Genomic DNA, 22,272 nt, shown 5'->3' with positions numbered 1-22,272 from the left:
TCGCTGCCTTGGGGTAACCCTGGACTCTGATCTCTCCTTCAAGCCACATATTCAAGCCCTTTCCACCTCCTGCCGACTCCAACTCAAAAACATCTCCCGGATCCGTGCATTCCTCAGCAAAGACTCTGCAAAAACACTAGTGCATGCCCTCATCATATCCCGCCTCGACTACTGCAACCTCCTGCTCCGTGGCATCCCTTCCAACACGCTTGCACCTCTCCAATCTATCCTAAACTCTGCTGCTCGACTAATCCACCTGTCCCCCCGCTATTCCCCGGCCTCTCCTCTCTGTCAATCCCTTCACTGGCTCCCTATTGCCCAGAGAATTCAGTTCAAAACTCTAACCATGACATACAAAGCCATCCACAACCTGTCTCCCCCATACATCTGTGACCTAGTCTCCCGGTACTTACCTGCACGCAACCTCCGATCCTCACAAGATCTCCTGCTCTACTCCCCTCTTATCTCCTCCTCCCACAATCGTATACAAGATTTCTCCCGTGCTTCCCCCCTACTCTGGAACTCTCTACCCCAACATATCAGACTCTCGCCGACCGTGGAAACCTTCAAAAGGAACCTGAAGACCCACCTCTTCCGACAAGCCTACAACCTGCAGTAAACACCACTGCACGACCAGCTCTACCCTCACCTATTGTATCCTCACCCATCCCTCGTAGACTGTGAGCCCTCGCGGGCAGGGTCCTCGCTCCTCCTGTACCAGTCGCTGACTCGTTTTGTTAAGATTATGTAAATGCTTTTGTTATGTATATCCCTATCACATGTAAAGCGCCACGGAATAAATGGCGCTATAATAATAAATAATAATAAATAAATAAAATGCTGAATGTCCACGATGTAAAATGGATGATGCGGGTCTATTACATGCGCTATGGGAATGCCGGGAGTCAGGTAAATGCTGGAAAGGAGTTCTGTCTATTATAAAGAGGGAATATAAAGTAGATATTCAACCAGACCCAAAAAATGCCTATTAGGTATATTAGAGGATTATATGGAATTTGACCCAATTTCAATAGGGATTTCACGTATTTTATTTCAAACTAGGAAACATATTGCATCCAAATGGATTAACCCCTCACCCCCAGAAATTAGTGAACTCAAAAATAGGATAAATAATATCAGATTAGAAAAAGGGGTATATAAAAAACGAAACTCAATGAATAAATTTGAGAAAATATGAGGCTTATGGTTGGATACACCTGGAATGCCATCAAGGGGGTTATTGATGGAGAGACAATTTGACTTATGGAGGAAGGGAGGCATTGACGAGGTCTAATATTTCATTGTGTATTGGAATTCCTTAACATGTGGTCTGGGTAATATAGCACACCTATATGTGTATAGGATTATAATGTTTATTACAATATTATGCTTACATAAGAGATTTCAAGAATGTGGAATGTTAATTGTAAGATATAGTAGCTGCAAGTTATCAGACGGTAATGGGCAAGCTGAAAGGATATATCGGAGAGATGCATGTATGTTAGTTTATTATTGTATGTACTGGTTTCTTGTTTTGTAAAAAAAAAAAAACTAATGAAAAAAACTCAAAAATGTATAGGATTAAAAAAAAAGAATAGGAAAAAGGTTTCTACCCTGTGTGGGTTCTCTGGTGCTTAATTAAAGCTGATTTCCATTTAACACATTTCCCACATTCTGAACATGAAAAATGCTTCTCCCCTGTGTGAGTTCTCTGGTGTCTAACAAAACCTGATTTCTGGTTAAAACATTTCTCACATTCAGAACAGGAAAAAGGCTTCTCCCCTGTGTGAGTTCTCTGGTGGTTAATCAAAGCTGATTTATTGTAAAAACATTTCCCACATTCTGAACATGAAAAAGGCTTCTCCCCTGTGTGAGATCTCTGGTGATTAACCAAAACTGATTTATGGTTAAAACATTTCCCACATTCTGGACAGGAAAAAGGCCTCTCCCCTGTGTGAGATCTCTGATGTCTAACAAGTTCGGATTTCCGGTTAAAACATTTCTCACATTCAGAACAGGAAAAAAGCTTCTCTCCTATGTGAGTTCTCTGGTGCTGAACCAAAGCTGATTTATTGCAAAAACATTTCCCACATTCTGAACATGAAAAAGGCCTCTCCCCTGTGTGAGTTCTCTGATGTCTAACAAGTTCGGATTTCCGGTTAAAACATTTCCCACATTCTGAACATGAAAAAGGCTTCTCCCCTGTGTGAGTTCTCTGGTGAATAACAAAATATGATTTCTGGTTAAAACATTTCCCACATTCTGAACAGGAAAAAGGCTTCGCCCCGGTGTGAATTATGTGATGTCTAACAAGATCGGTTTTCCGGTTAAAACATTTCCCACATTCTGAACATGAAAAAGGCTTCTCCCCGGTGTGGGTTCTCTGGTGAATAACTAAAACTGATTTACGGTTAAAACATCTCCCACATTTGGAACAAGAAAATCTATTGTCCACTGTGTGTATTTTTTGACTTATAGACTTTTCGAGGGTAAAACTATTTCCATTTTCTGGTAGTGAATATGTCTTCTTTGCTTTAGGAGCAGTTCGTTTTTCAATCCTTATTTTTTTATTTTGACTTTCCTTAGTAGTCGGTAATGAATCAGAAGACAGGACATGTTTCATAGGATCAGATGACAAATCTTTGCTGTGAAGGGATGATGGTATATCTGGAGTAATGGCATTCACTTCAATTGTATCCTGTGGGATCTCAAGATCATCAGATTTAAAAATCTCCTGACCCTCTGATCTCCTGGTACAGTCATCTGCCAAGAAAAAAAACATTCATTTTGAATAAAACATCCTTGAAATTTATATTTTTGAACATTTCTACTTAAAATGTCTGTAGAAATCACAACTTATTGACAGAAAGTCTGTGAATTGTCATTCACTATCAAATAGAAAACTTCTTAGGATGAACCAATGGAACGTGGTGTTCAACTGTTTGTGCATTCTGCCTCCAAAATATGGAATAAGAAGCCACCAAGCAATGTTATGTAGATGAAAATGATACCAATAAAAACTTCTACTCATCCATAAACCAATCCAGCAATATCCCCTCTCCCAAAGTCAAATCTCCTCCTCTCTTCTGAGCCTTGCAGTGTGCCCAAACCACATTTATCATCCATGTATTTGGCATTACTATGGTGAGAAGAACCCTCTTCATTTACGGTGTGCGTCTCCTGGAGCACAATCTGGGCACTATGTGTTGGGTAATAAAATGGCCAATGTGCAATTTTTACTCTCCAACATCGACTGTGAGCTAATGTCCAGAAAATGGCCGTGGAATCAAAATAGTCACTACTCCTATAGATTAATTCATTGAGGGTTATAATTTCCAAAATGGAGTAACTTTATGGGGATTTCTATTGCTCTGGTTTTCTGCTATTTTGTCATATTAAGGTTTCTACAAATGTTGTGTCCCATCTCCTCTGGGATCTGCATTCAAATAGCTAAATGGCGCTCCTTCCCTTCTTACCCTGCCATGTGCCCAGACAGTAGTCTACAACCGTATATAGGGGATTGTCACATTCAAGAGTAGTTGGAAATAATTTGTAAGGTCCATTTGTTTCCTATTATCCTTTGTGAAGAATTCCAAAGTTATCACCACATAAAGTGACACACGTCAGATTTGAAAAATGGAACCTGATTAGGAACAAAATACTGTCTGCGGGAAGGGGTTAAATCAGAGTATTTTGGGAACGAACTGTTGTAGTCAAAAACTGTGAGTATAGACAATAACACATCTACTGAAATGATCGAACTGAACAGTCTTCTCAGTAAATAGTGAGTAACTAGTGGTGAAACCTCTCTGGGGTAATTAGAGTCTGGGGCTCGGGGGCTCTTCATCATCTAAACTATCGTAAGGGACAATATTTTCTGCCAGATAAATTTCAAAAAGAAATATTAGACATTGAAGTAGAACTTTTTATAATAGTGCAGAGATGACGCATCTTAAATTTAGACCTCGGGTATTGGGAAGAGGTAATGGAGACCTTCTTTTAAAGACCACCATGGAGTTACATTGACCCAAAAGTGAGTCAGGCCGATCCCACCACAATAAAACTATCATTGAGAATGAACCTGTAAAAAAGACAGAATAAAAGATATGTTACATCCCCAACAACAACGTATATATAAGGGAGAGCTCCAACGCTAAACCGGAGTCGCACTCATTTATGGTGGACCATTGGAGGTATGATGAGTACTGACCAGAAGAGTAGAGAAAGTATTAGTGCCCCCATTTCAGGAGAGATTGTGCAGGAATCTGAATTCTTTAGGATTGAAAACATAATGGAATTTATGACGTGGAGTGAATCCATGAAACCAGGGTTCGAGCCATGCCACCACATCTCCTGCAGGCGTGAATAGATGTATATTACAGCCATCAGCCACGCACAGCTTAGAGACATATCATGGCACAGGTGTAATGTTATTTATGTAGTTTATCAAGATCCTGTTTGAAGATAGTTTGAAAAGTCAGGATAAAGGGAAACTCCGTTGTTATTGTACAGAAATTCACACTTGGCCCTCACTGCACATTTAATGTTGTCGATCATAAAAGTGAAGCTTGGCCAGAAAGACTGGACCTGGTCTTGTAGGGACCATATGAGAACATTCAGCAGCACAGAAGGGAGAGAAGGTAGATTCATCCAAAAAGATATCAGGGATCTAGGAAGCCAACAGCATCATTACCCTCCGCTTTCTCTTACAGGCCCATCAGAATACGTTTCTTCAAGTGATTTTCTCACTTGTCATCACTTTCTACGTACGCTGTCATTTGGCTTTGTAGTTTACAGATCTGGGCAGGTACCGGTCAGCGTCTACTAATCCCAGGGGGTAGGTGGATCCTCCAGGTTGTAAGTTCTACAGAAAAGGTCTTTTAAAATTACACAAAATAATGTGAACATTTTTGGATGGAGGAAAATGTTGTGGTCTAGAGGGAAAATGGTGATCACACGATTGTGATACGGCCGGACTACACCACCGATAAAGCAGCCGCAGCTGGTGACTGAGAAGAATCTGTGACTTCTCAGCATTTAGTGGTTACGACTCACCTGGGTAGTCATATGTAGGAATCTCCTCCTTACACCGCTCATCACCCCTCACATATGTCTCTGTAGTATTAATATGGGTCAGATCTTCACCCTGAAACAAATATTGTAAAAGTCACAGACAGATGGAGAAGTCACATCTATGATCAGCTCTAATCCTGCCATCTCCACCGTTCTCATTACACAAGTATAAAATATATAATACTGGTGGATAAAACAAGACAGAGCACAAGACCTTCACAGCCGTCTACACATCATAGGGGAGATCTCAGGACACCTTCTCTCCATCTACCTGATGATCCTGGGGAACATTAGGATCTTCTTTACAGTCCTGTGGAAGAAGAGGACGGGGACATCTCTCTGGTGTTGTCTTCTTACTGGATAGATCTGGAGGAAACACATACAGGAACTGAATTCATTCTTTACATACAGATAATTATAGGCCATGTGTATTTAGTCCTGTCTATTACCTGGTGATGTGAGGGGCTGGGGAACCTCCATCATGATGTCCTTGTACAGATATTTGTGTCCTTCTAAATATTCCCACTCCTCCATGGATAAATAGACAGCGACATCCTGACACCTTATAGGAACCTGACACATACAATGATACCATCATCCCCCCGATCCCTCCATAGCGTTACTGTATAATGTCCCAGCATTCCCAGCAGTGTCACCTCTCTAGTCAGCAACTCAATCATCTTGTAGGTGAGTTCTAGGATCTTCTGGTTATTGATGTCCTCATGTATCAGGGGGTGAGATGGAGGCCCTGTGATTGGGCTCAGGGGTCTTCCCCATCCCTCAGACACAGGGTCCTGACAGCGCTCATTAGAGGTCTTCTTCACTACTGTGTAATCCTGATTGTGGAGAGACACATTAATAAATCTCAGTACAGACATTTCCAGAGTCCTCACCTCTCCAGTTCTGTCCATCTGTTATTCCCATAGATAAGAATGATGTAATGTGACGTCATCAGAATCTCTCACCTCTCCAGTAAGCCGGAAGAGGATCTCTAGGGTGAGGTGTAATATCCTCTCCGCCATCTTCTCTCTGTCCATGTCCATCCTTGATAGGAGATTCAGAAAAATTCTCTTAATATAGAAGATCTTCACTGAGAGGATCTGATATTGTAGAGACCTGAATGAGAAGAAGATGAGCCGATGTAACATCATAAAGAATTCTGTGTAATAATACAATTACTGGAGACAATAAGGGAAATATATCAGGAGATAGAATGTGTAGATGTTGTGTTCTCTAGTTTTTATGGACTGGAACATAAGTTGAATTGCTGACTTAGACATCTCCTCCATACTTCCAATCACTGGCTAAGTTGGCCACTGCTTCAGTAAGAATCACCCAGAAACCCAAGCAGCAATGGTATTTTTATTATTTTACAACATTCTGCTTTTGTCCCTGACGTACTAATAAAACCTTTATATTTTAGGCCACAGACAACAAGCAGTTTCTTCCTCGGAGTCTGCAGCTGAATACGTTTCTTATAGACTCATCTTCCATAACGCTAATTCTCCTCATATACATTACACATGGCATGAGAAATAACAACTTCATGATGAGGACGACATCTTCATCTTCTAATACAGCTCCAGAAACAAATTTGGCCAGAGTCCGTCACTGACTACATCATCAGCGACCGTCTGTATGAATGTTTCCCGTCTTCCCCAGGTTGTAATCTTTTATCACGTTAGATCTCATTTATAAGAGCGTGTGTGTAAGAACAAGACAGTTATTTGATGCTAATGTCTCCATGTACAGTGGTTTATTCCTGGATATTATGTTTCTTTTAGCATTTTCCTGTAGGCTTCCATATATTACATGAAAAACACCAAAAAAAGAAAACCAAGTGTTAAAACAAAATAAAATTGGGGATGGTGGCACTGTGGGAACATTATACTGTATGTGGGAAGATGGCGGTACTGTGGGAACATTATACTGTATGTAGGGGGATGGTGGGACTGTGACAACATTATACTGTATGTGGGAAGATTGCGGAACTGTGGGAACATTATACTGTATGTGGGGGGGATGGTGGTAATGTGGGAACATTATACTGTATGTGGGAAGATTGCGGAACTATTATACTGTATGTGGGGGGGTGGTAATGTGGGAATATTATATTGTATGTGGGAAGATGGTGGTACTGTGGGAACATTATACTGTATGTGGGGGGATGGCGGTACTGTGAGAACACTATACTGTATGTGGGGGGATGGCGGTACTGTGAGAACACTATACTGTATGTGGGGGGATGGCGGTACTGTGAGAACACTATACTGTATGTGGGGGGATGGCAGTACTGTGAGAACATTATACTGTATGTGGGGGGATGGCGGTACTGTGAGAACATTATACGGTGTGGGGAAATAGAGGTACTATGAGAGCATTATATTGAGAGGCTTAATGACCGCAGTGGCTCCTGCGACAGACCCCTACTTCAGCTGGATGTGTGTTCTCGGACTGACATTCAGCTGAAGTGCCACAATACACGCTGCTGACCAATCAGAGGCCAGCAGCTGACATCGGCATGTACGCCATTAGGGGGCGCATGGAAGTAACATCATGCTCTCCTGTCGCTTGCAGCTGAAGTCAGCGGCAGCTCCAGAAAAAAGACACCGCGCGGCGAGGGAGCAGAGAGAAGGCGAGTATAATGTTTTGGTTTTTTTAATCAGCGAGTACACGGTGCCCTTGGCCATAATACTACATGTAAGAGTGTGGGCTGTGCATTATACTACATGTATGGACTATGGGCTGTGCATTATACTACATGTATGGACTATGGGCTGTGCATTATACTACATGTATGGACTATGGGCTGTGCATTATACTACATGTATGGACTATGGGCTGTGCATTATACTACATGTATGGACTATGGGCTGTGCATTATACTACATGTATGGACTATGGGCTGTGCATTATACTACATGTATGGACTATGGGCAGTGCATTATACTACATGTATGGACTATGGGCAGTGCATTATACTACATGTGTGGACTATGGGCTGTGCATTATACTACATGTGTGGACTATGGGCTGTGCATTATACTACATGTGTGGACTATGGGCTGTGCATTATACTACATGTGTGGACTATGGGCTGTGCATTATACTACATGTGTGGACTATGGGCTGTGCATTATACTACATGTGTGGACTATGGGCTGTGCATTATACTACATGTGTGGACTATGGGCTGTGCATTATACTACATGTGTGGACTATGGGCTGTGCATTATACTACATGTGTGGACTATGGGCTGTGCATTATACTACATGTATGGACTATGGGCTGTGCATTATACTACATGTATGGACTATGGGCTGTGCATTATACTACATGTATGGACTATGGGCTGTGCATTATACTACATGTATGGACTATGGGCTGTGCATTATACTACATGTATGAACTATGGGCTGTGCATTATACTACATGTATGGACTATGGGCTGTGCATTATACTACATGTGTGGACTATGGGCTGTGCATTATACTACATGTATGGACTATGGGCTGTGCATTATACTACATGTAAGAGTGTGGGCTGTGCATTATACTACATGTAAGAGTGTGGGCTGTGCATTATACTACATGTATGGACTATGGGCTGTGCATTATACTACATGTATGGACTATGGGCTGTGCATTATACTACATGTATGGACTATGGGCTGTGCATTATACTACATGTATGAGTATGGGCTGTGCATTATACTACATGTAAGAGTATGGACTGTGCATTATACTACATGTATGGACTATGGGCTGTGCATTATACTACATGTAAGAGTGTGGGCTGTGCATTATACTACATGTAAGAGTGTGGGCTGTGCATTATACTACATGTATGGACTATGGGCTGTGCATTATACTACATGTATGGACTATGGGCTGTGCATTATACTACATGTACGAACTATGGGCTGTGCATTATACTACATGTACGAACTATGGGCTGTGCATTATACTACATGTGTGGACTATGGGCTGTGTATTATACTACATGTATGGACTATGGGCTGTGCATTATACTACATGTATTGACTATGGGCTGTGCATTATACTACATGTATGGACTATGGGCTGTGCATTATACTACATGTGTGGACTATGGGCTGTGCATTATACTACATGTACGGACTATGGGCTGTGCATTATACTACACGTACGGACTATGGGCTGTGCATTATACTGTATGGAGGATTATGAGGAGTGCATTATACTTCGGTTATGGGGCCCCATCACTTCTATGTTCGCCCCTGGTGAGTGTAATAGTTTATTTTTTTCCATACACTAAAGAACAGAGGCAGAACGGGGGACATATACTAGGTTGAGGCCCAGGATAAGGGACATACATATACAGGGGGTACGGAAAGTATTCAGACCAGTTTAAATTTTTCCCTTTTTTTTTTTTTTTTCCCAACATCATTTTTATTTGATTTTTCAAAACATAAATATATAACATACATCTAATCTGTTACATAGAGAGGTCAGAGTGCCCGTACGCAGACTGGGTCTATAACAACTCTATTCACATATTTAATTGGTATAACAGTACATTTTTCACTCTTTGTTTCATTGCAGCCATTTGGTAAATTCTAAAAAGTTCATTTTTCTCTCATTAATGTACACTCTGCACCCCATCTTGACTGAAAAAAACAGAAATGTAGAAATTTTTGCATTGGTGGACGGCCATTTTCAGGTTTCTCCAGAGATGATCAATTGGGTTTAGGTCAGGGCTCTGGCTGGGCCAGTCAAGAATGGTCACAGAGTTGTTCTGAAACCACTCCTTTGTTATTTTAGCTGTGTGCTTGGGGTCATTGTCTTGTTGGAAGGTGAACCTTCGGCCAAGTCTGAGATCCAGAGCACTCTGGAAGAGGTTTTCATCCAGGATATCTTTGTACTTGGCCGCATTCATGTTTCCTTCAATTGCAACCAGTCGTCCTGTCCCTGCAGCTGAAAAACACCCCCATAGCATGATGCTGCCACCACCATGATTCACTGTTGGGATTGTATTGGGCAGGTGATGAGCAGTGCCTGGTTTTCTCCTCTCATACCGCTTAGGCTGCGTGCCCATGATGCGTTTTTCAAGCGTTTTTGCAGTGGAATTTGCACAGCGTAAACACTTGTAAAACACTTGGTAATCCATCCCCCATGGTCCCCAATGACAATCCGCAATTTCAATACCCATGCTGCTGATTTTTCCGCAGCGTTTTTGATGTGCGGAAAAATTCACAGCATGTTCATTATTTGTGCATTTACACATGCGGAATTTCCTTCTCAATGCATTAAAAAACACAAGGCAATTCCGCATGTCAAAAACGCGCAAAAAACACGTGTCAAATTCCACACGCGTTTTTCCGGGCAAGGGCATGCAGAAATGAAGCGGAAATTTTCCGCTTCATTTCTGCATCGAGGGCACATAGAACTTATTGGTGATAATTCTGAGGCTATCTTCATCTCATCAGACCAAAGAATCTTATTTCTCATAGTCTGGGAGTCCTTCATGTGTTTTTGAGCAAACTCTGTGGGTTTTCATATGTCTTGCACTGAGGAGAGGCTTCTGTCGGGCCACTCTGCCATAGAGTCCCGACTGGTGGAGGGCTGCAGTGATAGTTGACTTTATGGAACTTTCTCCCATCTCCCTACTGCATCTCTGGAGCTCAGCCACAGTGATCTTGGGGTTCTTCCTTTCCTCAACCAAGGCTCTTCTCCCACAATTGCTGTTTGGCTGGACGGCCAGGTCTAGGAAGACTTCTGGTGGTCCCAAACCTCTTCCATTTAAGGATTATGGAGGCCACTGTGCTCTTAGGAACCTTGAGTAATGCAGAAATTCTTTTGTAACCTTGGCCAGATCTGTGCCTTGCCACAATTCTGTCTCTGAGATCCTTGGGCAGTTCATTTGAGCTCATGATTCTCATTTGGTCTGACATGCACTGTGAGCTGTGAGGTCTTATATAGACAGGTGTGTGCCTTTCCAAATCAAGTCCTATCAGTTTAATTAAACACAGCTGGACTCCAATGAAGGAGTACAACCATCTCAAGGAGGATCACAAGGAAATGGACAGAATGTGACTTAAATATGAGTGTCTGAGCAAAGGGCCTGAATACTTATGACCATGCGATATTTCAGTTTTTCTTTAATAAATTTGCAAACATTTCTACATTTCTGTTTTTTTCAGTCAAGATGGGGTGCACAGTGTACTTTAATGAGAGAAAAAAATAACTTTTTAGAATTTACCAAATAGCTGCAATGAAACAAAGAGAAAAATTTACAGGGGTCTGAATACTTTCCATACCCACTGTATATATCAGGATGGGGGGTGGTCGAAATCTCTCAACAGGTCCTATCAGACCCTAGTTATGCCTCTGATTGTACTTGGTGGGGGGGGGGTGGCGGTACTATGGGGGCATTACACTGTGTGGGGGCATCATACATCCTGCATAAGGGGCACAATGGGGGCATTACACTGTGTGGGGGCATCATACATACTGCATAAGGGGCATAATGGGGGCATTACACTGTGTGGGGGGAATCATACATCCTGCATAAGGGGCATAATGGGGGCATTACACTGTGTGGGGGCATCATACATTTTGCATAAGGGGCATAATGGGGGCATTACACTGTGTGGGGGCATCATGCATACTGCATAAGGGGCATAATGGGGACATCATACATACTGCATAAGGGGCATAATGGGGGCATTACACTGTGTGGGGGCATCATGCATACTGCATAAGGGGCATAATGGGGGCATTACACTGTGTGGGGGCATCATACATCCTGCATAAGGAGCATTACACTGTGTGGGGGCAACATACATCCTGCATAAGGGGCATAATGGAGGCATTACACTGTGTGGGGGCATCATGCATACTGCATAAGGGGCATAATGGGGGCATTACACTGTGTGGGGGCATCATACATCCTGCATAAGGGGCATTACACTGTGTGGGGGCAACATACATCACGTATAAGGGGCATAATGGGGGCATTACACTGTGTGGGGGCATCATACATACTGCATAAGGGGCATAATGGGGGCATTACACTGTGTGGGGCATCATACATACTGCATAAGGGGCATAATTGGGGCATTACACTGTGTGGGGGGCATCATACATACTGCATAAGGGGCATAATGGGGGCATTACACTGTGTGGGGGGCATCATACATACTGCATAAGGAGCATAATGGGGGCATCATACATCCTGCATAAGGGGCATAATGGGGGCATCATACATACTGCATAAGGGGCATAATGGGGGCATTACACTGTGGGGGGGCATCATACATCCTGCATAAGGGGCATTACACTGTGGGGGGCATCATACATACTGCATAAGGGGCATAATGGGGGCATTACACTGTGTGGGGCATCATACATACTGCATAAGGGGCATAATGGGGGCATTACACTGTGTGGGGGGCATCATACATACTGCATAAGGGGCATAATGGGGGCATCATACATCCTGCATAAGGGGCATAATGGGGGCATTACACTGTGTGGGGGGCATCATACATACTGCATAAGGGGCATAATGGGGGCATTACACTGTGGGGGGCATCATACATCCTGCATAAGGGGCATAATGGAGGCATTACACTGTGTGGGGGCATCATACATCCTGTATAATGGGGGCATTACACTGTGGGGGTCCTGTACTCTGAGAACAATACGTCTCCTCCCTTCCTGTCTCCATAGTTGGGTCGTATGTATCTATTACAGGAAACAGAACAGAAACCTTATGATTCTTATAAAGGGGCAACACAAGACCCCCAAAGAGCCTCCGTGCTGAAGGGGTTAATGCCCCCTGTGCCCAGTAATGGGGTCTCCACATACCTCCACCTGCAGAGCCGCCACCACATATATGGCTGCTGTGTGCGCACAGGAGCAGTGATGAGGTCACAGGAGGGGAGGAGTCAGGGGTCACATGATCAGGGGCCTCAGTGGATGCAGGACTCTGCTGTGCTGGTTGTCATGGCGCTGGATGAGCTGAAGTTTATGTGTGGGGTCAGGAGGGGTTTACAGTGTGGATGTAGCAGAGCCGCGCGTGTACGAGGTGTACGGAGCAGAGCCGCGCGTGTACGAGGTGTACGGAGCAGAGCCGCGCGTGTACGAGGTGTACGGAGCGGAGCCGCGCGTGTACGAGGTGTACGGAGCGGAGCCGCGCGTGTACGAGGCGTACGGAGCGGAGCCGCGCGTGTGCGAGGCGTACGGAGCGGAGCCGCGCGTGTGCGAGGCGTACGGAGCGGAGCCGCGCGTGTGCGAGGCGTACGGAGCGGAGCCGCGCGTGTGCGAGGCGTACGGAGCGGAGCCGCGCGTGTGCGAGGCGTACGGAGCGGAGCCGCGCGTGTGCGAGGCGTACGGAGCGGAGCCGCGCGTGTGCGAGGCGTACGGAGCGGAGCCGCGCGTGTGCGAGGCGTACGGAGCGGAGCCGCGCGTGTGCGAGGCGTACGGAGCGGAGCCGCGCGTGTGCGAGGCGTACGGAGCGGAGTCGCGCGTGTGCGAGGCGTACGGAGCGGAGTCGCGCGTGTGCGAGGCGTACGGAGTGGAGCCGCGCGTGTGCGAGGCGTACGGAGCGGAGCGTGTACGAGGCGTGCGGAGCGGAGCGTGTACGAGGCGTGCGGAGCGGAGCGTGTACGAGGCGTGCGGAGCGGAGCCGCGCGTGTACGAGGCGTGCGGAGCGGAGCGTGTACGAGGCGTGCGGAGCGGAGCCGCGCGTGTACGAGGTATTCGGAGCCAAGCGTGTACGGAGCGGAGCCGCGTGTGTACGAGGTGTACCTAGCGGAGCCGCGTGTGTACGAGGTGTACGGAGCGGAGCCGCGTGTGTACGAGGTGTACGGAGCGGAGCCGCGTGTGTACGAGGTGTACGGAGCGGAGCCGCGTGTGTACGAGGTGTACGGTGCTGAGGTTTTAATCTATAATCTTGTTCTGCCCTTTGGATTCTCCAATGCACCAACAGGATTTCACGACTTTCTGAATGATATTTCTCTGATTACATCGTGAGATTTGTTGTGATTTATCTTGATGATAGAATTTTCTCTCCTGATTTGGATTCTCACCAGGAACATGTCCATCTTGTATTAGAAAGGTTGAGGGAGAATTCTTTCTTTGTTACATTTGAGAAATGTTTTTTTTCTGTTCAGGAAGTTTCATTCCCGGGGGTAATTTTATCGGCTGATGGTTTACGATGGATCCTGGGAAGGTGAAAGCCATAATAGATTGGGTCCAACCTAGTGACCTGAAAGTGTTGCAACATTTTGTAGGATTCGCCAATTATTATAGGAAATTCTTTAGTTTTTTTTTCTCAGATTAATGACCTCACACGTAAGGGGGCAGATCTCAAGGTTTGGTCACCGGATGCTATTGGGGCTTTTGAACAATTGAAGGAGTGTTTTATGTCTGCTCCTGTTCTAATCAAACCCGATCTCCAAGAACCATTCATTGTGGAGGTGGATGCTTCGGAGGTCGGGGTCGGTGCCGTTTTGTGTCAATGTTCCAAGACTCTGACCAATTTGCAGCCATGTGCTTTTTTATCAAGAAAATTTTCATCTGCTGAAATAAATTATATGGTTGGGAATTGTGAGTTACTCACTGTTAAATTAGCCTTTAAAGTTTGAAGACATTTTCTGGAGGGAGAAGTTCATCAAATCACTGTGGTCACTGACCAAATGTCACGCTGTCTCAATGTACAGGAGGTCAGGGGCCTGAGCTGACCCTAAACGGGGGCCCTGACTAATCCCTCAACCTGGAGGTACTGTTAATGGTACAGAGGTCCAGGCCGCCAGCGTAACCCTAAACTCCTGAATATCCCTGAACCTCAGTAATCTAGTCCTGAGAAGGACACCGATCACAACAATGGGGAACAGGATAGAAAATGCCCAAACACAGTACTAAACAAACGAGACAGTACAAGGGGAAAACCAAAAACCACCTTGCATACAAAAACTCACACCACAATTACAGAGGGAACAACAACAGGTTAGGCGATAAATGATAAAGGGAGGAAGGGAAGAAACCACACCGTATACTCTTCGCTCCGAACTCCACCAAACAACGATCCGCTCTGAAGGTCTGCAAGAAATGCTTTCACCGACAACTTCCCTATCAGACCAGCAGGTATTTGAAGGAATCCCAATCCAGCAGCATTAACTGCAGCTGGGCGAGGCTGAGCCTCATCAAGCACAGAGGGAGAGAATTAACTTCGTGGCGACACACCCGTGACAGTACCCCCCCTTCTACGAGGGGCCTCCGGACCCTCAGGGCCAGGTTTATCCGGGTGAGTCGTGTGGAAGGCCCGAATTAACCGGTCTGCGTTAATATCTGACGCAGGAGCCCACATTCTCTCCTCAGGACCATACCCTTTCCAATGAACCAGGTACTGAAGGGACCGGCGACTAAAACGTGAATCGATGACTTTAGATACCTGAAACTCCAAATTTCCATTGACCACCACTGGAGGAGGAGGTAAAGGTGACGGTATCATTGGCGCCACATACCTCTTAAGCAAAGATCTGTGGAACACGTTATGAATTTTAAACGTAGGGGGGAGGTCGACGGAATGCCACCGGATTAATTATAGAACTGATCCTGTACGGCCCGATGAACCTGGGACCCAGTTTCCAGGAGGGAACCGTGAGTTTTATATTCTTAGTAGACAACCATACCCGATCGTTCACACTTAGGTCCGGACCAGACACTCTCCTCCTATCAGCCATACGTTTGTATCGGTTCCCCATAGCACACAGATTATTCAGTACCCCTCTCCACACTGAAGCGAGTGATGACGAAAATCGTTCCTCCTCAGGAACCCCCGAAGAGCCCCCTCTACTGAAAGTACAAAACTGGGGGTGAAAACCATATGCCCCAAAAAACGGGGACTTACCATTGGATTCGCTCCGCCTATTATTAAGAGCAAACTCCGCCAGAGGTAAGAAAGAAGCCCAGTCCTCCTGGTTCTCTGACACAAAACACCGGAGATATGTCTCCAAACTCTGGTTCAGACGTTCCGTCTGACCATTGGTCTGAGGATGAAAAGCCGATGAGAACGATAAATGCATCCCCCGCCGAATACAAAAAGCCTTCCAGAATTTGGACACAAACTCAGACCCCCGATCCGACACCACATCGGAGGGTACCCCGTGAAGCCTCACAATCTCTCCAATGAACACCTGCGCAAGAGTTTTAGCATTAGGAAGAGCGATAAAATGTGCCATCTTGCTGAACCTGTCTACTACAACTAGTATGACCGTTTTACCCGAGGACGGCGGGAGGTCCGTAATAAAGTCCATAGACAGATGAGTCCAAGGACGCTCTGGGATCTTCAAAGGTAAGAGGGCCCCAGACGGATGGGTATGTGGGGTCTTAGAGCGTGCACAAACCCCACAGGACACAACAAAAGTTACCACCTCCTTATGTAAGTTAGGCCACCAAAACCGACGCGAGAGGAGATCCACAGTTGCTTTACTTCCTGGGTGTCCTGCCAAAGCTGAGTTATGGTGTGCCTCGATCACCTTTTGTCGTAGCTGATCTGGAACAAACAGTCTCCCTGGAGGTCCAACAGGGGCGTCCCCCTGAGCCTCCAATACCTCCTCCTCAAGCTCAGAGCATACTGCCGACACCACCACCCCCTCTTGAAGAATAGGAACTGGATCATCCGTATTCCCGGCCCCAGGGAAACTACGAGATAAGGCATCAGCCTTCACATTTTTTGACCCAGGACGATATGTAACGACAAAATTAAACCTGGTAAAAAACAATGACCACCTGGCTTGTCTGGGATTCAGACGTTTTGCGGACTCCAGATATAGCAGGTTCTTGTGATCGGTGACCGGATGGACTGCCCCCTCCAAAAAATGGCGCCACTCCTCAAAAGCTAACTTAATGGCCAAGAGTTCCCTATTGCCGACATCGTAATTTCTCTCAGCGGACGACAATTTTTTGGAGAAAAAAGCGCATGGACGCCACTTACCAGGGGACGAACCTTGTGATAAAACTGCTCCCACCCCTACCTCAGAAGCATCTACCTCTACAATGAACGGCTGTGACGCATCAGGTTGAATGAGTATGGGTGCCGAGGCAAAACATTTTTTCAAGGAGGAGAATGCTTGACAAGCCTTGTCAGACCACCTAGAAAAATCCGTCCCCTTTTTTGTCATGTCTGTGAGAGGTTTAACCATGGATGAGAAATTACGAATGAATTTCCGGTAATAATTAGCAAACCCCAGGAAACGTTGTAGTGCCTTAAGATTCTCTGGCAGATCCCACTCCAGAACTGCCCGCACTTTCCCTGGGTCCATACGAAAACCGGACGCTGACACCAGGAAACCTAAAAACTGGAGTTCCTGTACGGCCAACACACACTTCTCCCATTTGGCGTACAGTTTATTATCCCGCAAGATCTGTAACACCTGCCTAACATGCTCCTGATGAGACACAAGATCAGGCGAGTAAATTAAGATGTCATCCAGATATATGACCACAAATTGACCCACCAGGCGGCGAAAAATGTCATTAACAAAGTGTTGGAACACCGCCAGGCATTAGTCAGACCGAATGGCATGACAAGGTTCTCATAATGCCCCTCCGGAGTGTTAAACGCCGTCTTCCACTCATCCCCCTCCTTCATCCTAATCAGATTGTACGCCCCCCTGAGATCCAACTTAGAGAACCACTTGGCGCCCACGATCTGATTAAAGAGATCAGGGATAAGTGGGAGTGGATACGGATCTCGGACCGTAATCCGATTAAGTTCACGGAAATCCAGGCAAGGGCGTAGGCCTCCATCTTTCTTCTTCACAAAGAAGAACCCCGCGGCCACCGGGGAAGATGAAGGTCTAATATGCCCCTTAGCCAGACTCTCTGAACTATAATCCTTCATGGCCTGCTTTTCCGGACCAGATAGGTTATACAACCTAGATTTAGGTAAATTGGCCCCAGGAAGCAATTTTACAGAACAGTCATACACGCGATGAGGAGGTAGTTCCTGACACCCTTTCTCCGAGAATACATCCTCAAAGTCCGCCAGAAATGGAGGTAAGACCCTAGGAGTGACAGCACCGATGACCGTATTCATGCAGTTTTTATTACAGAATTCACTCAATTGGCTTATCTCCCTGGATTGCCAATTAATAACCGGATTATGCTTAGTTAACCAAGGAAGGCCCAACACAATAGGAGTGGGAGGAACCTCCAACACGTAACAAGACAACAGTTCTTTATGTATTGCCCCCACTTGAAGATTTACGTTATGCACCACTTGCAAAAAACTTCCCTGACCGAGAGGCCTGGCGTCGATCGAAAATATGGGGATGGGTTTAGCCAACATTTTCAATAGCATACCTTGAACCCGGGCAAACCGAGCGTCCACCAGATTAGCCCCGGCCCCACTATCTAGAAGAACAGATATCCTCTCAGTTCTCGTACCCACCACCACCTCCACCGGCACGAGAAACTGAGACGAACCTAGGGACGAAATACCTACTCCCAGATTGCCGTCCACCACACAACCTGGGATCAACAGTTTTCCGACGACTCTTTACTCTGCAAAGGACGGGATGGACACCCCCCAATAAAATGTCCCTTTCTCCTGCAGAAGAAGCACCTTCCAGTCTTGTGGCGCACCGCTGGTCCCCTCCCCCGGAATGATGTCCCTCCTAACTGCATAGGCTCCTCAGGACTGACCAGGGGAACCTCCATATGAGGGGACCTTGTAGGAGGTGGAGTCATCACAGGGAACGGAGTTATCCCGCACCTCTCCCGAAGCCGTCTGTCAATGCGAATAGCAAGGGCCATAGCGGCTTCCAGTGAGGCGGGAGGATCATACTGTGCCAACACATCCTTTAATTTGTCAGATAACCCTTGACAAAACTGGCTCCTAAGAGCCGGGTCATTCCACTGGGTGTCCGTGGCCCACCTACGGAACTCCGAACAGAATTCCTCCGCCGGACGATCTCCCTGGTGGATCCTACGTAACTTAGATTCAGCAAGGGAGATCCGATCCGGGTCATCATATACGAGTCCCAGAGCAGCGAAGAACCTATCCACTGACTGGAGAGCCGGGGAGCCCGGGGGAAGAGAGAATGCCCAAGATTGTGGGTCCCCTTGTAGGAGCGAGATGACAATTCCCACCCTTTGCTCCTCACTCCCCGATGACCGAGGCCACAGCCGAAAGTACAACATGCATGCCTCCCGGAAAACAAAAAACTTGTCCCGCCCCCCAGTGAACCTGTCAGGGAGAGCTACTTTAGGTTCTGGTCCGGCTTGCTCCTGGGGATACAAAACCTTGGACTTAACGTCCACCAGCTCCATGGACAAACTCTGCAACTGCCGAGCTAGACTGGCTACTGGATCCATGGTGGCTGGAGAGAATTTTTTTTTTTGTGTCGGTCGGTGAAAATGTCACGCTGTCTCAACGTACAGGAGGTCAGGGGCCTGAGCTGACCCTAAACGGGGGCCCTGACTAATCCCTCAACCTGGAGGTACTGTTAATGGTACAGAGGTCCAGGCCGCCAGCGTAACCCTAAACTCCTGAATATCCCTGAACCTCAGTAATCTAGTCCTGAGAAGGACCCCGATCACAACAATGGGGAACAGGATAGAAAATGCCCAAACACAGTACTAAACAAACGAGACAGTACAAGGGGAAAACCAAAAACCACCTTGCATACAAAAACTCACACCACAATTACAGAGGGAACAACAACAGGTTAGGAGATAAATGATAAAGGGAGGAAGGGAAGAAACCACACCGCATACTCTTCGCTCAGAACTCCACCAAACAACGATCCGCTCTGAAGGTCTGCAAGAAATGCTTTCACTGACAACTTCCCTATCAGACCAGCAGGTATTTGAAGGAATCCCAATCCAGCAGCATTAACTGCAGCTGGGCGAGGCTGAGCCTCATCAAGCACAGAGGGAGAGAATTAACTCCCTCACTACCAAAACACAAAGCACCAAAAACTCAGCTGCGAGAAGTCAGGCTGTGTAGTCGCGACGATCTTCGTGGCGACACACCCGTGACACCAGAAGAATTTAGCGTATATTGAATCAGCTAAATGGCTAACTCCTAGACAGGCCAGAGGGCCCTTATTTTTCTCTGGATTCAATTTCTCTATCACTTTCAAACCGGGATCCAAGCAGTTTTAGTTCTGTTTCTCCTCCAAAACCTCCATTCTCCCTGAGAGCATTGTGGTTTCTGTGATATCCTTGAAGGTTGAAGCTGAGACCCGTGAAGTCCTATCGTTTGCTCTTTTCGCCATGCCTAGGTCCAAATTATTTGTAGCTGTGTATCTAAGATTGCAGCTGTTGCAGGAGTTTCATGATTTAATCATGAGTGGTCATCCGCGGTTCACAGCTATGCAGAAAGCTATTACTAGCCTTTTTTGGTGGCCATCTATGTATAATTATATTAAAGATTTTGTATCTGCTCGTGAAGTTTGCGCACATGCTAAAGTCTGTCATAACAGTCCGGTCGGGGAATTGGCTCCATTGCAATTCCAGAAAGACAGTGAACTCATCTGTCCATGGATTTCATCACAGATTTGCCTCTGTCTGGTGGGAAGACTGTCTTTGGGTGGTCGTTGACTGATTCATTAAACGGACTCATTTTTTTCCTTTGTCAGAGGATTACCTAATGCAGAGACATTCTCCAGGTTATTTATTTCTCATAAAGTAAGGCTACATGGGATCCCTCTTAACACTGTGTTTGATAGGGGAGTGCAATTTCTCTCCAAATTCTGTAGAGATTTTTTTAAGAAACTGGGAATTCATTTATTTTCCTGCGCCTACCACCCTGAAACCAATGGTCAGACAGAAAGGACTAATCAATATCTGTAACAAATTTTAAGGTGTTTTGTTGTGACTTCATTCTTACTTCTTGCTGAGTTTGCCTTTAAGGCCACCGCCCCACTATTAGTATTTGGCCAGTATTTTTTCTCAGGAGTGGTAGCCAAAACCAGGAGTGGGTGATAAATGTAGAATTGGTGACTTGAGTCTATTATATCTTTTCTCGGATTGTTCCTCTCCTGGTTTTGGCTCCCACTCCCGAGGAAAAATGCTGACCAAATACTGACAGTGGAGCTGTGGCCTAACAGTCGTATCAGTCAGTCTGCTGGAACCTCACCATTTTATTGTAATTATGGTGATCATCCCCATTTTTTTTAATTTTCCTTTCTCTTTTCTGTTTGCCCGAATGGCCATTTCTCCCCTCGTATTAAGTACTCCCTAGTCCTTAGTATGGTCTTTGAAAGGAATAAGTCAGCTAGAGATAGTCGCCATCATGCTCTCCAGAGACCCCCAAGCATCCCCAAGGAATAATCATAAATCATCGGCAAACAATGCCACATTCTCTTCCTTGGTCCCATATTTAAATCCATTTATCTTAGACATTTTACTAATTACTGCCATAAGAGGTTCAGTTGCTATTGAAAACAATAAGAGAGACAGGGGCTGTCTTATTGCCATAGCGCCATTCACTGTTATTTTAACGTTGAGTCCGAAAAAAGCAATTGCCCCCATTATATAAATTTGTCACCAAAGCCCATCTACTGCAATGTAGCTCACAAATATTGCCATTCTACACTGTCAAAGGCCTTAGCAGTGTCCAAAGACAGGATCCCCCTTTGACCAATATTTTCAGCCCTTGCTTGTATATTAATATAAAGCCTTCTGAGATTGATCGTGGTGGACATATAAGGCATAAACCCAGACTGATCGGGGTGTATTTGTGACGCTCGCAGCCCTGCCCTGGGAAGATGGGGGTACTCGGAGCCGGGTCAGATGTTGAGGGGATGCAGCCGTGGCCTGGACCCGTTCCGTGCCCAGGGCCCTCACATTAAAAAAAAGATGTAAGGGCTTTCAGGGTTGAGTGGTATTATCGACTACGCCACCTGTGGTGTCTGGTGATGCGCCACCAGCGCTGCTAGCAGTCCTCTGAGGCTGGATGTAGTGGCAGCAGGCGATGTTATAACTCAACACAGGCGGAGCTGGGCCTCAGGGCAGATGTAACAGAAGGATGGGGAGAGTAGTCCTGGGTCACTCAGGTGCTGTGTGGTGCAACGCAGAAATGAAGGAACCAGAGGCCATAGGGATAGTATTCCAGGTCTTTTACTCACAGTTCTTTTAAGCAGCAGCAAGGCTTCTCCCTGCTCCTCACGGTTCACTGCGGCCACTAGGGATGAGGGCTCA

At 45.8% G+C, this 22,272-nt stretch overlaps 1 protein-coding gene across 1 annotated transcript; it reads right to left on the bottom strand.

Moving 5' to 3' along the window:
• Positions 1–1,359: 1,359 nt before the first annotated feature.
• LOC141229490 (uncharacterized) lies at positions 1,360–13,000 on the bottom strand. The gene is made up of 7 exons (XM_073667478.1): positions 12,925–13,000; positions 6,039–6,189; positions 5,730–5,909; positions 5,523–5,646; positions 5,345–5,439; positions 5,056–5,146; positions 1,360–2,763 (listed from the first exon to the last, which is right to left on the bottom strand). Exons 1-7 carry the CDS (start codon positions 12,948–12,950, stop codon positions 1,610–1,612), a joined length of 1,821 nt encoding a protein of 606 aa, XP_073523579.1. The 5' UTR covers positions 12,951–13,000; the 3' UTR covers positions 1,360–1,609.
• Positions 13,001–22,272: the final 9,272 nt, after the last annotated feature.

The sequence above is a fragment of the Phyllobates terribilis genome, unplaced genomic scaffold (assembly GCF_046119375.1).
Source record: "Phyllobates terribilis strain yellow unplaced genomic scaffold, ASM4611937v1 Scaffold_477__1_contigs__length_1400254, whole genome shotgun sequence".
NCBI lineage: Eukaryota > Metazoa > Chordata > Amphibia > Anura > Dendrobatidae > Phyllobates > Phyllobates terribilis.
This window is presented reverse-complemented; position numbering and strand designations above follow the sequence as displayed.

Bases quoted from the DNA above. Each gene is read 5' to 3' on its own strand.
- LOC141229490 (XM_073667478.1), bottom strand. From the start codon at position 12,950: ATGTGGTGGCGGCTCTGCAGGTGGAG. The intron at 6,190-12,924 runs GTATGTGGAGAC...CTTCTCATTCAG, and splicing joins TGGCGGCTCTGCAGGTGGAG to GTCTCTACAATATCAGATCC. The intron at 5,647-5,729 runs GTGACACTGCTG...TGTATGTGTCAG, and splicing joins TTGAGTTGCTGACTAGAGAG to GTTCCTATAAGGTGTCAGGA.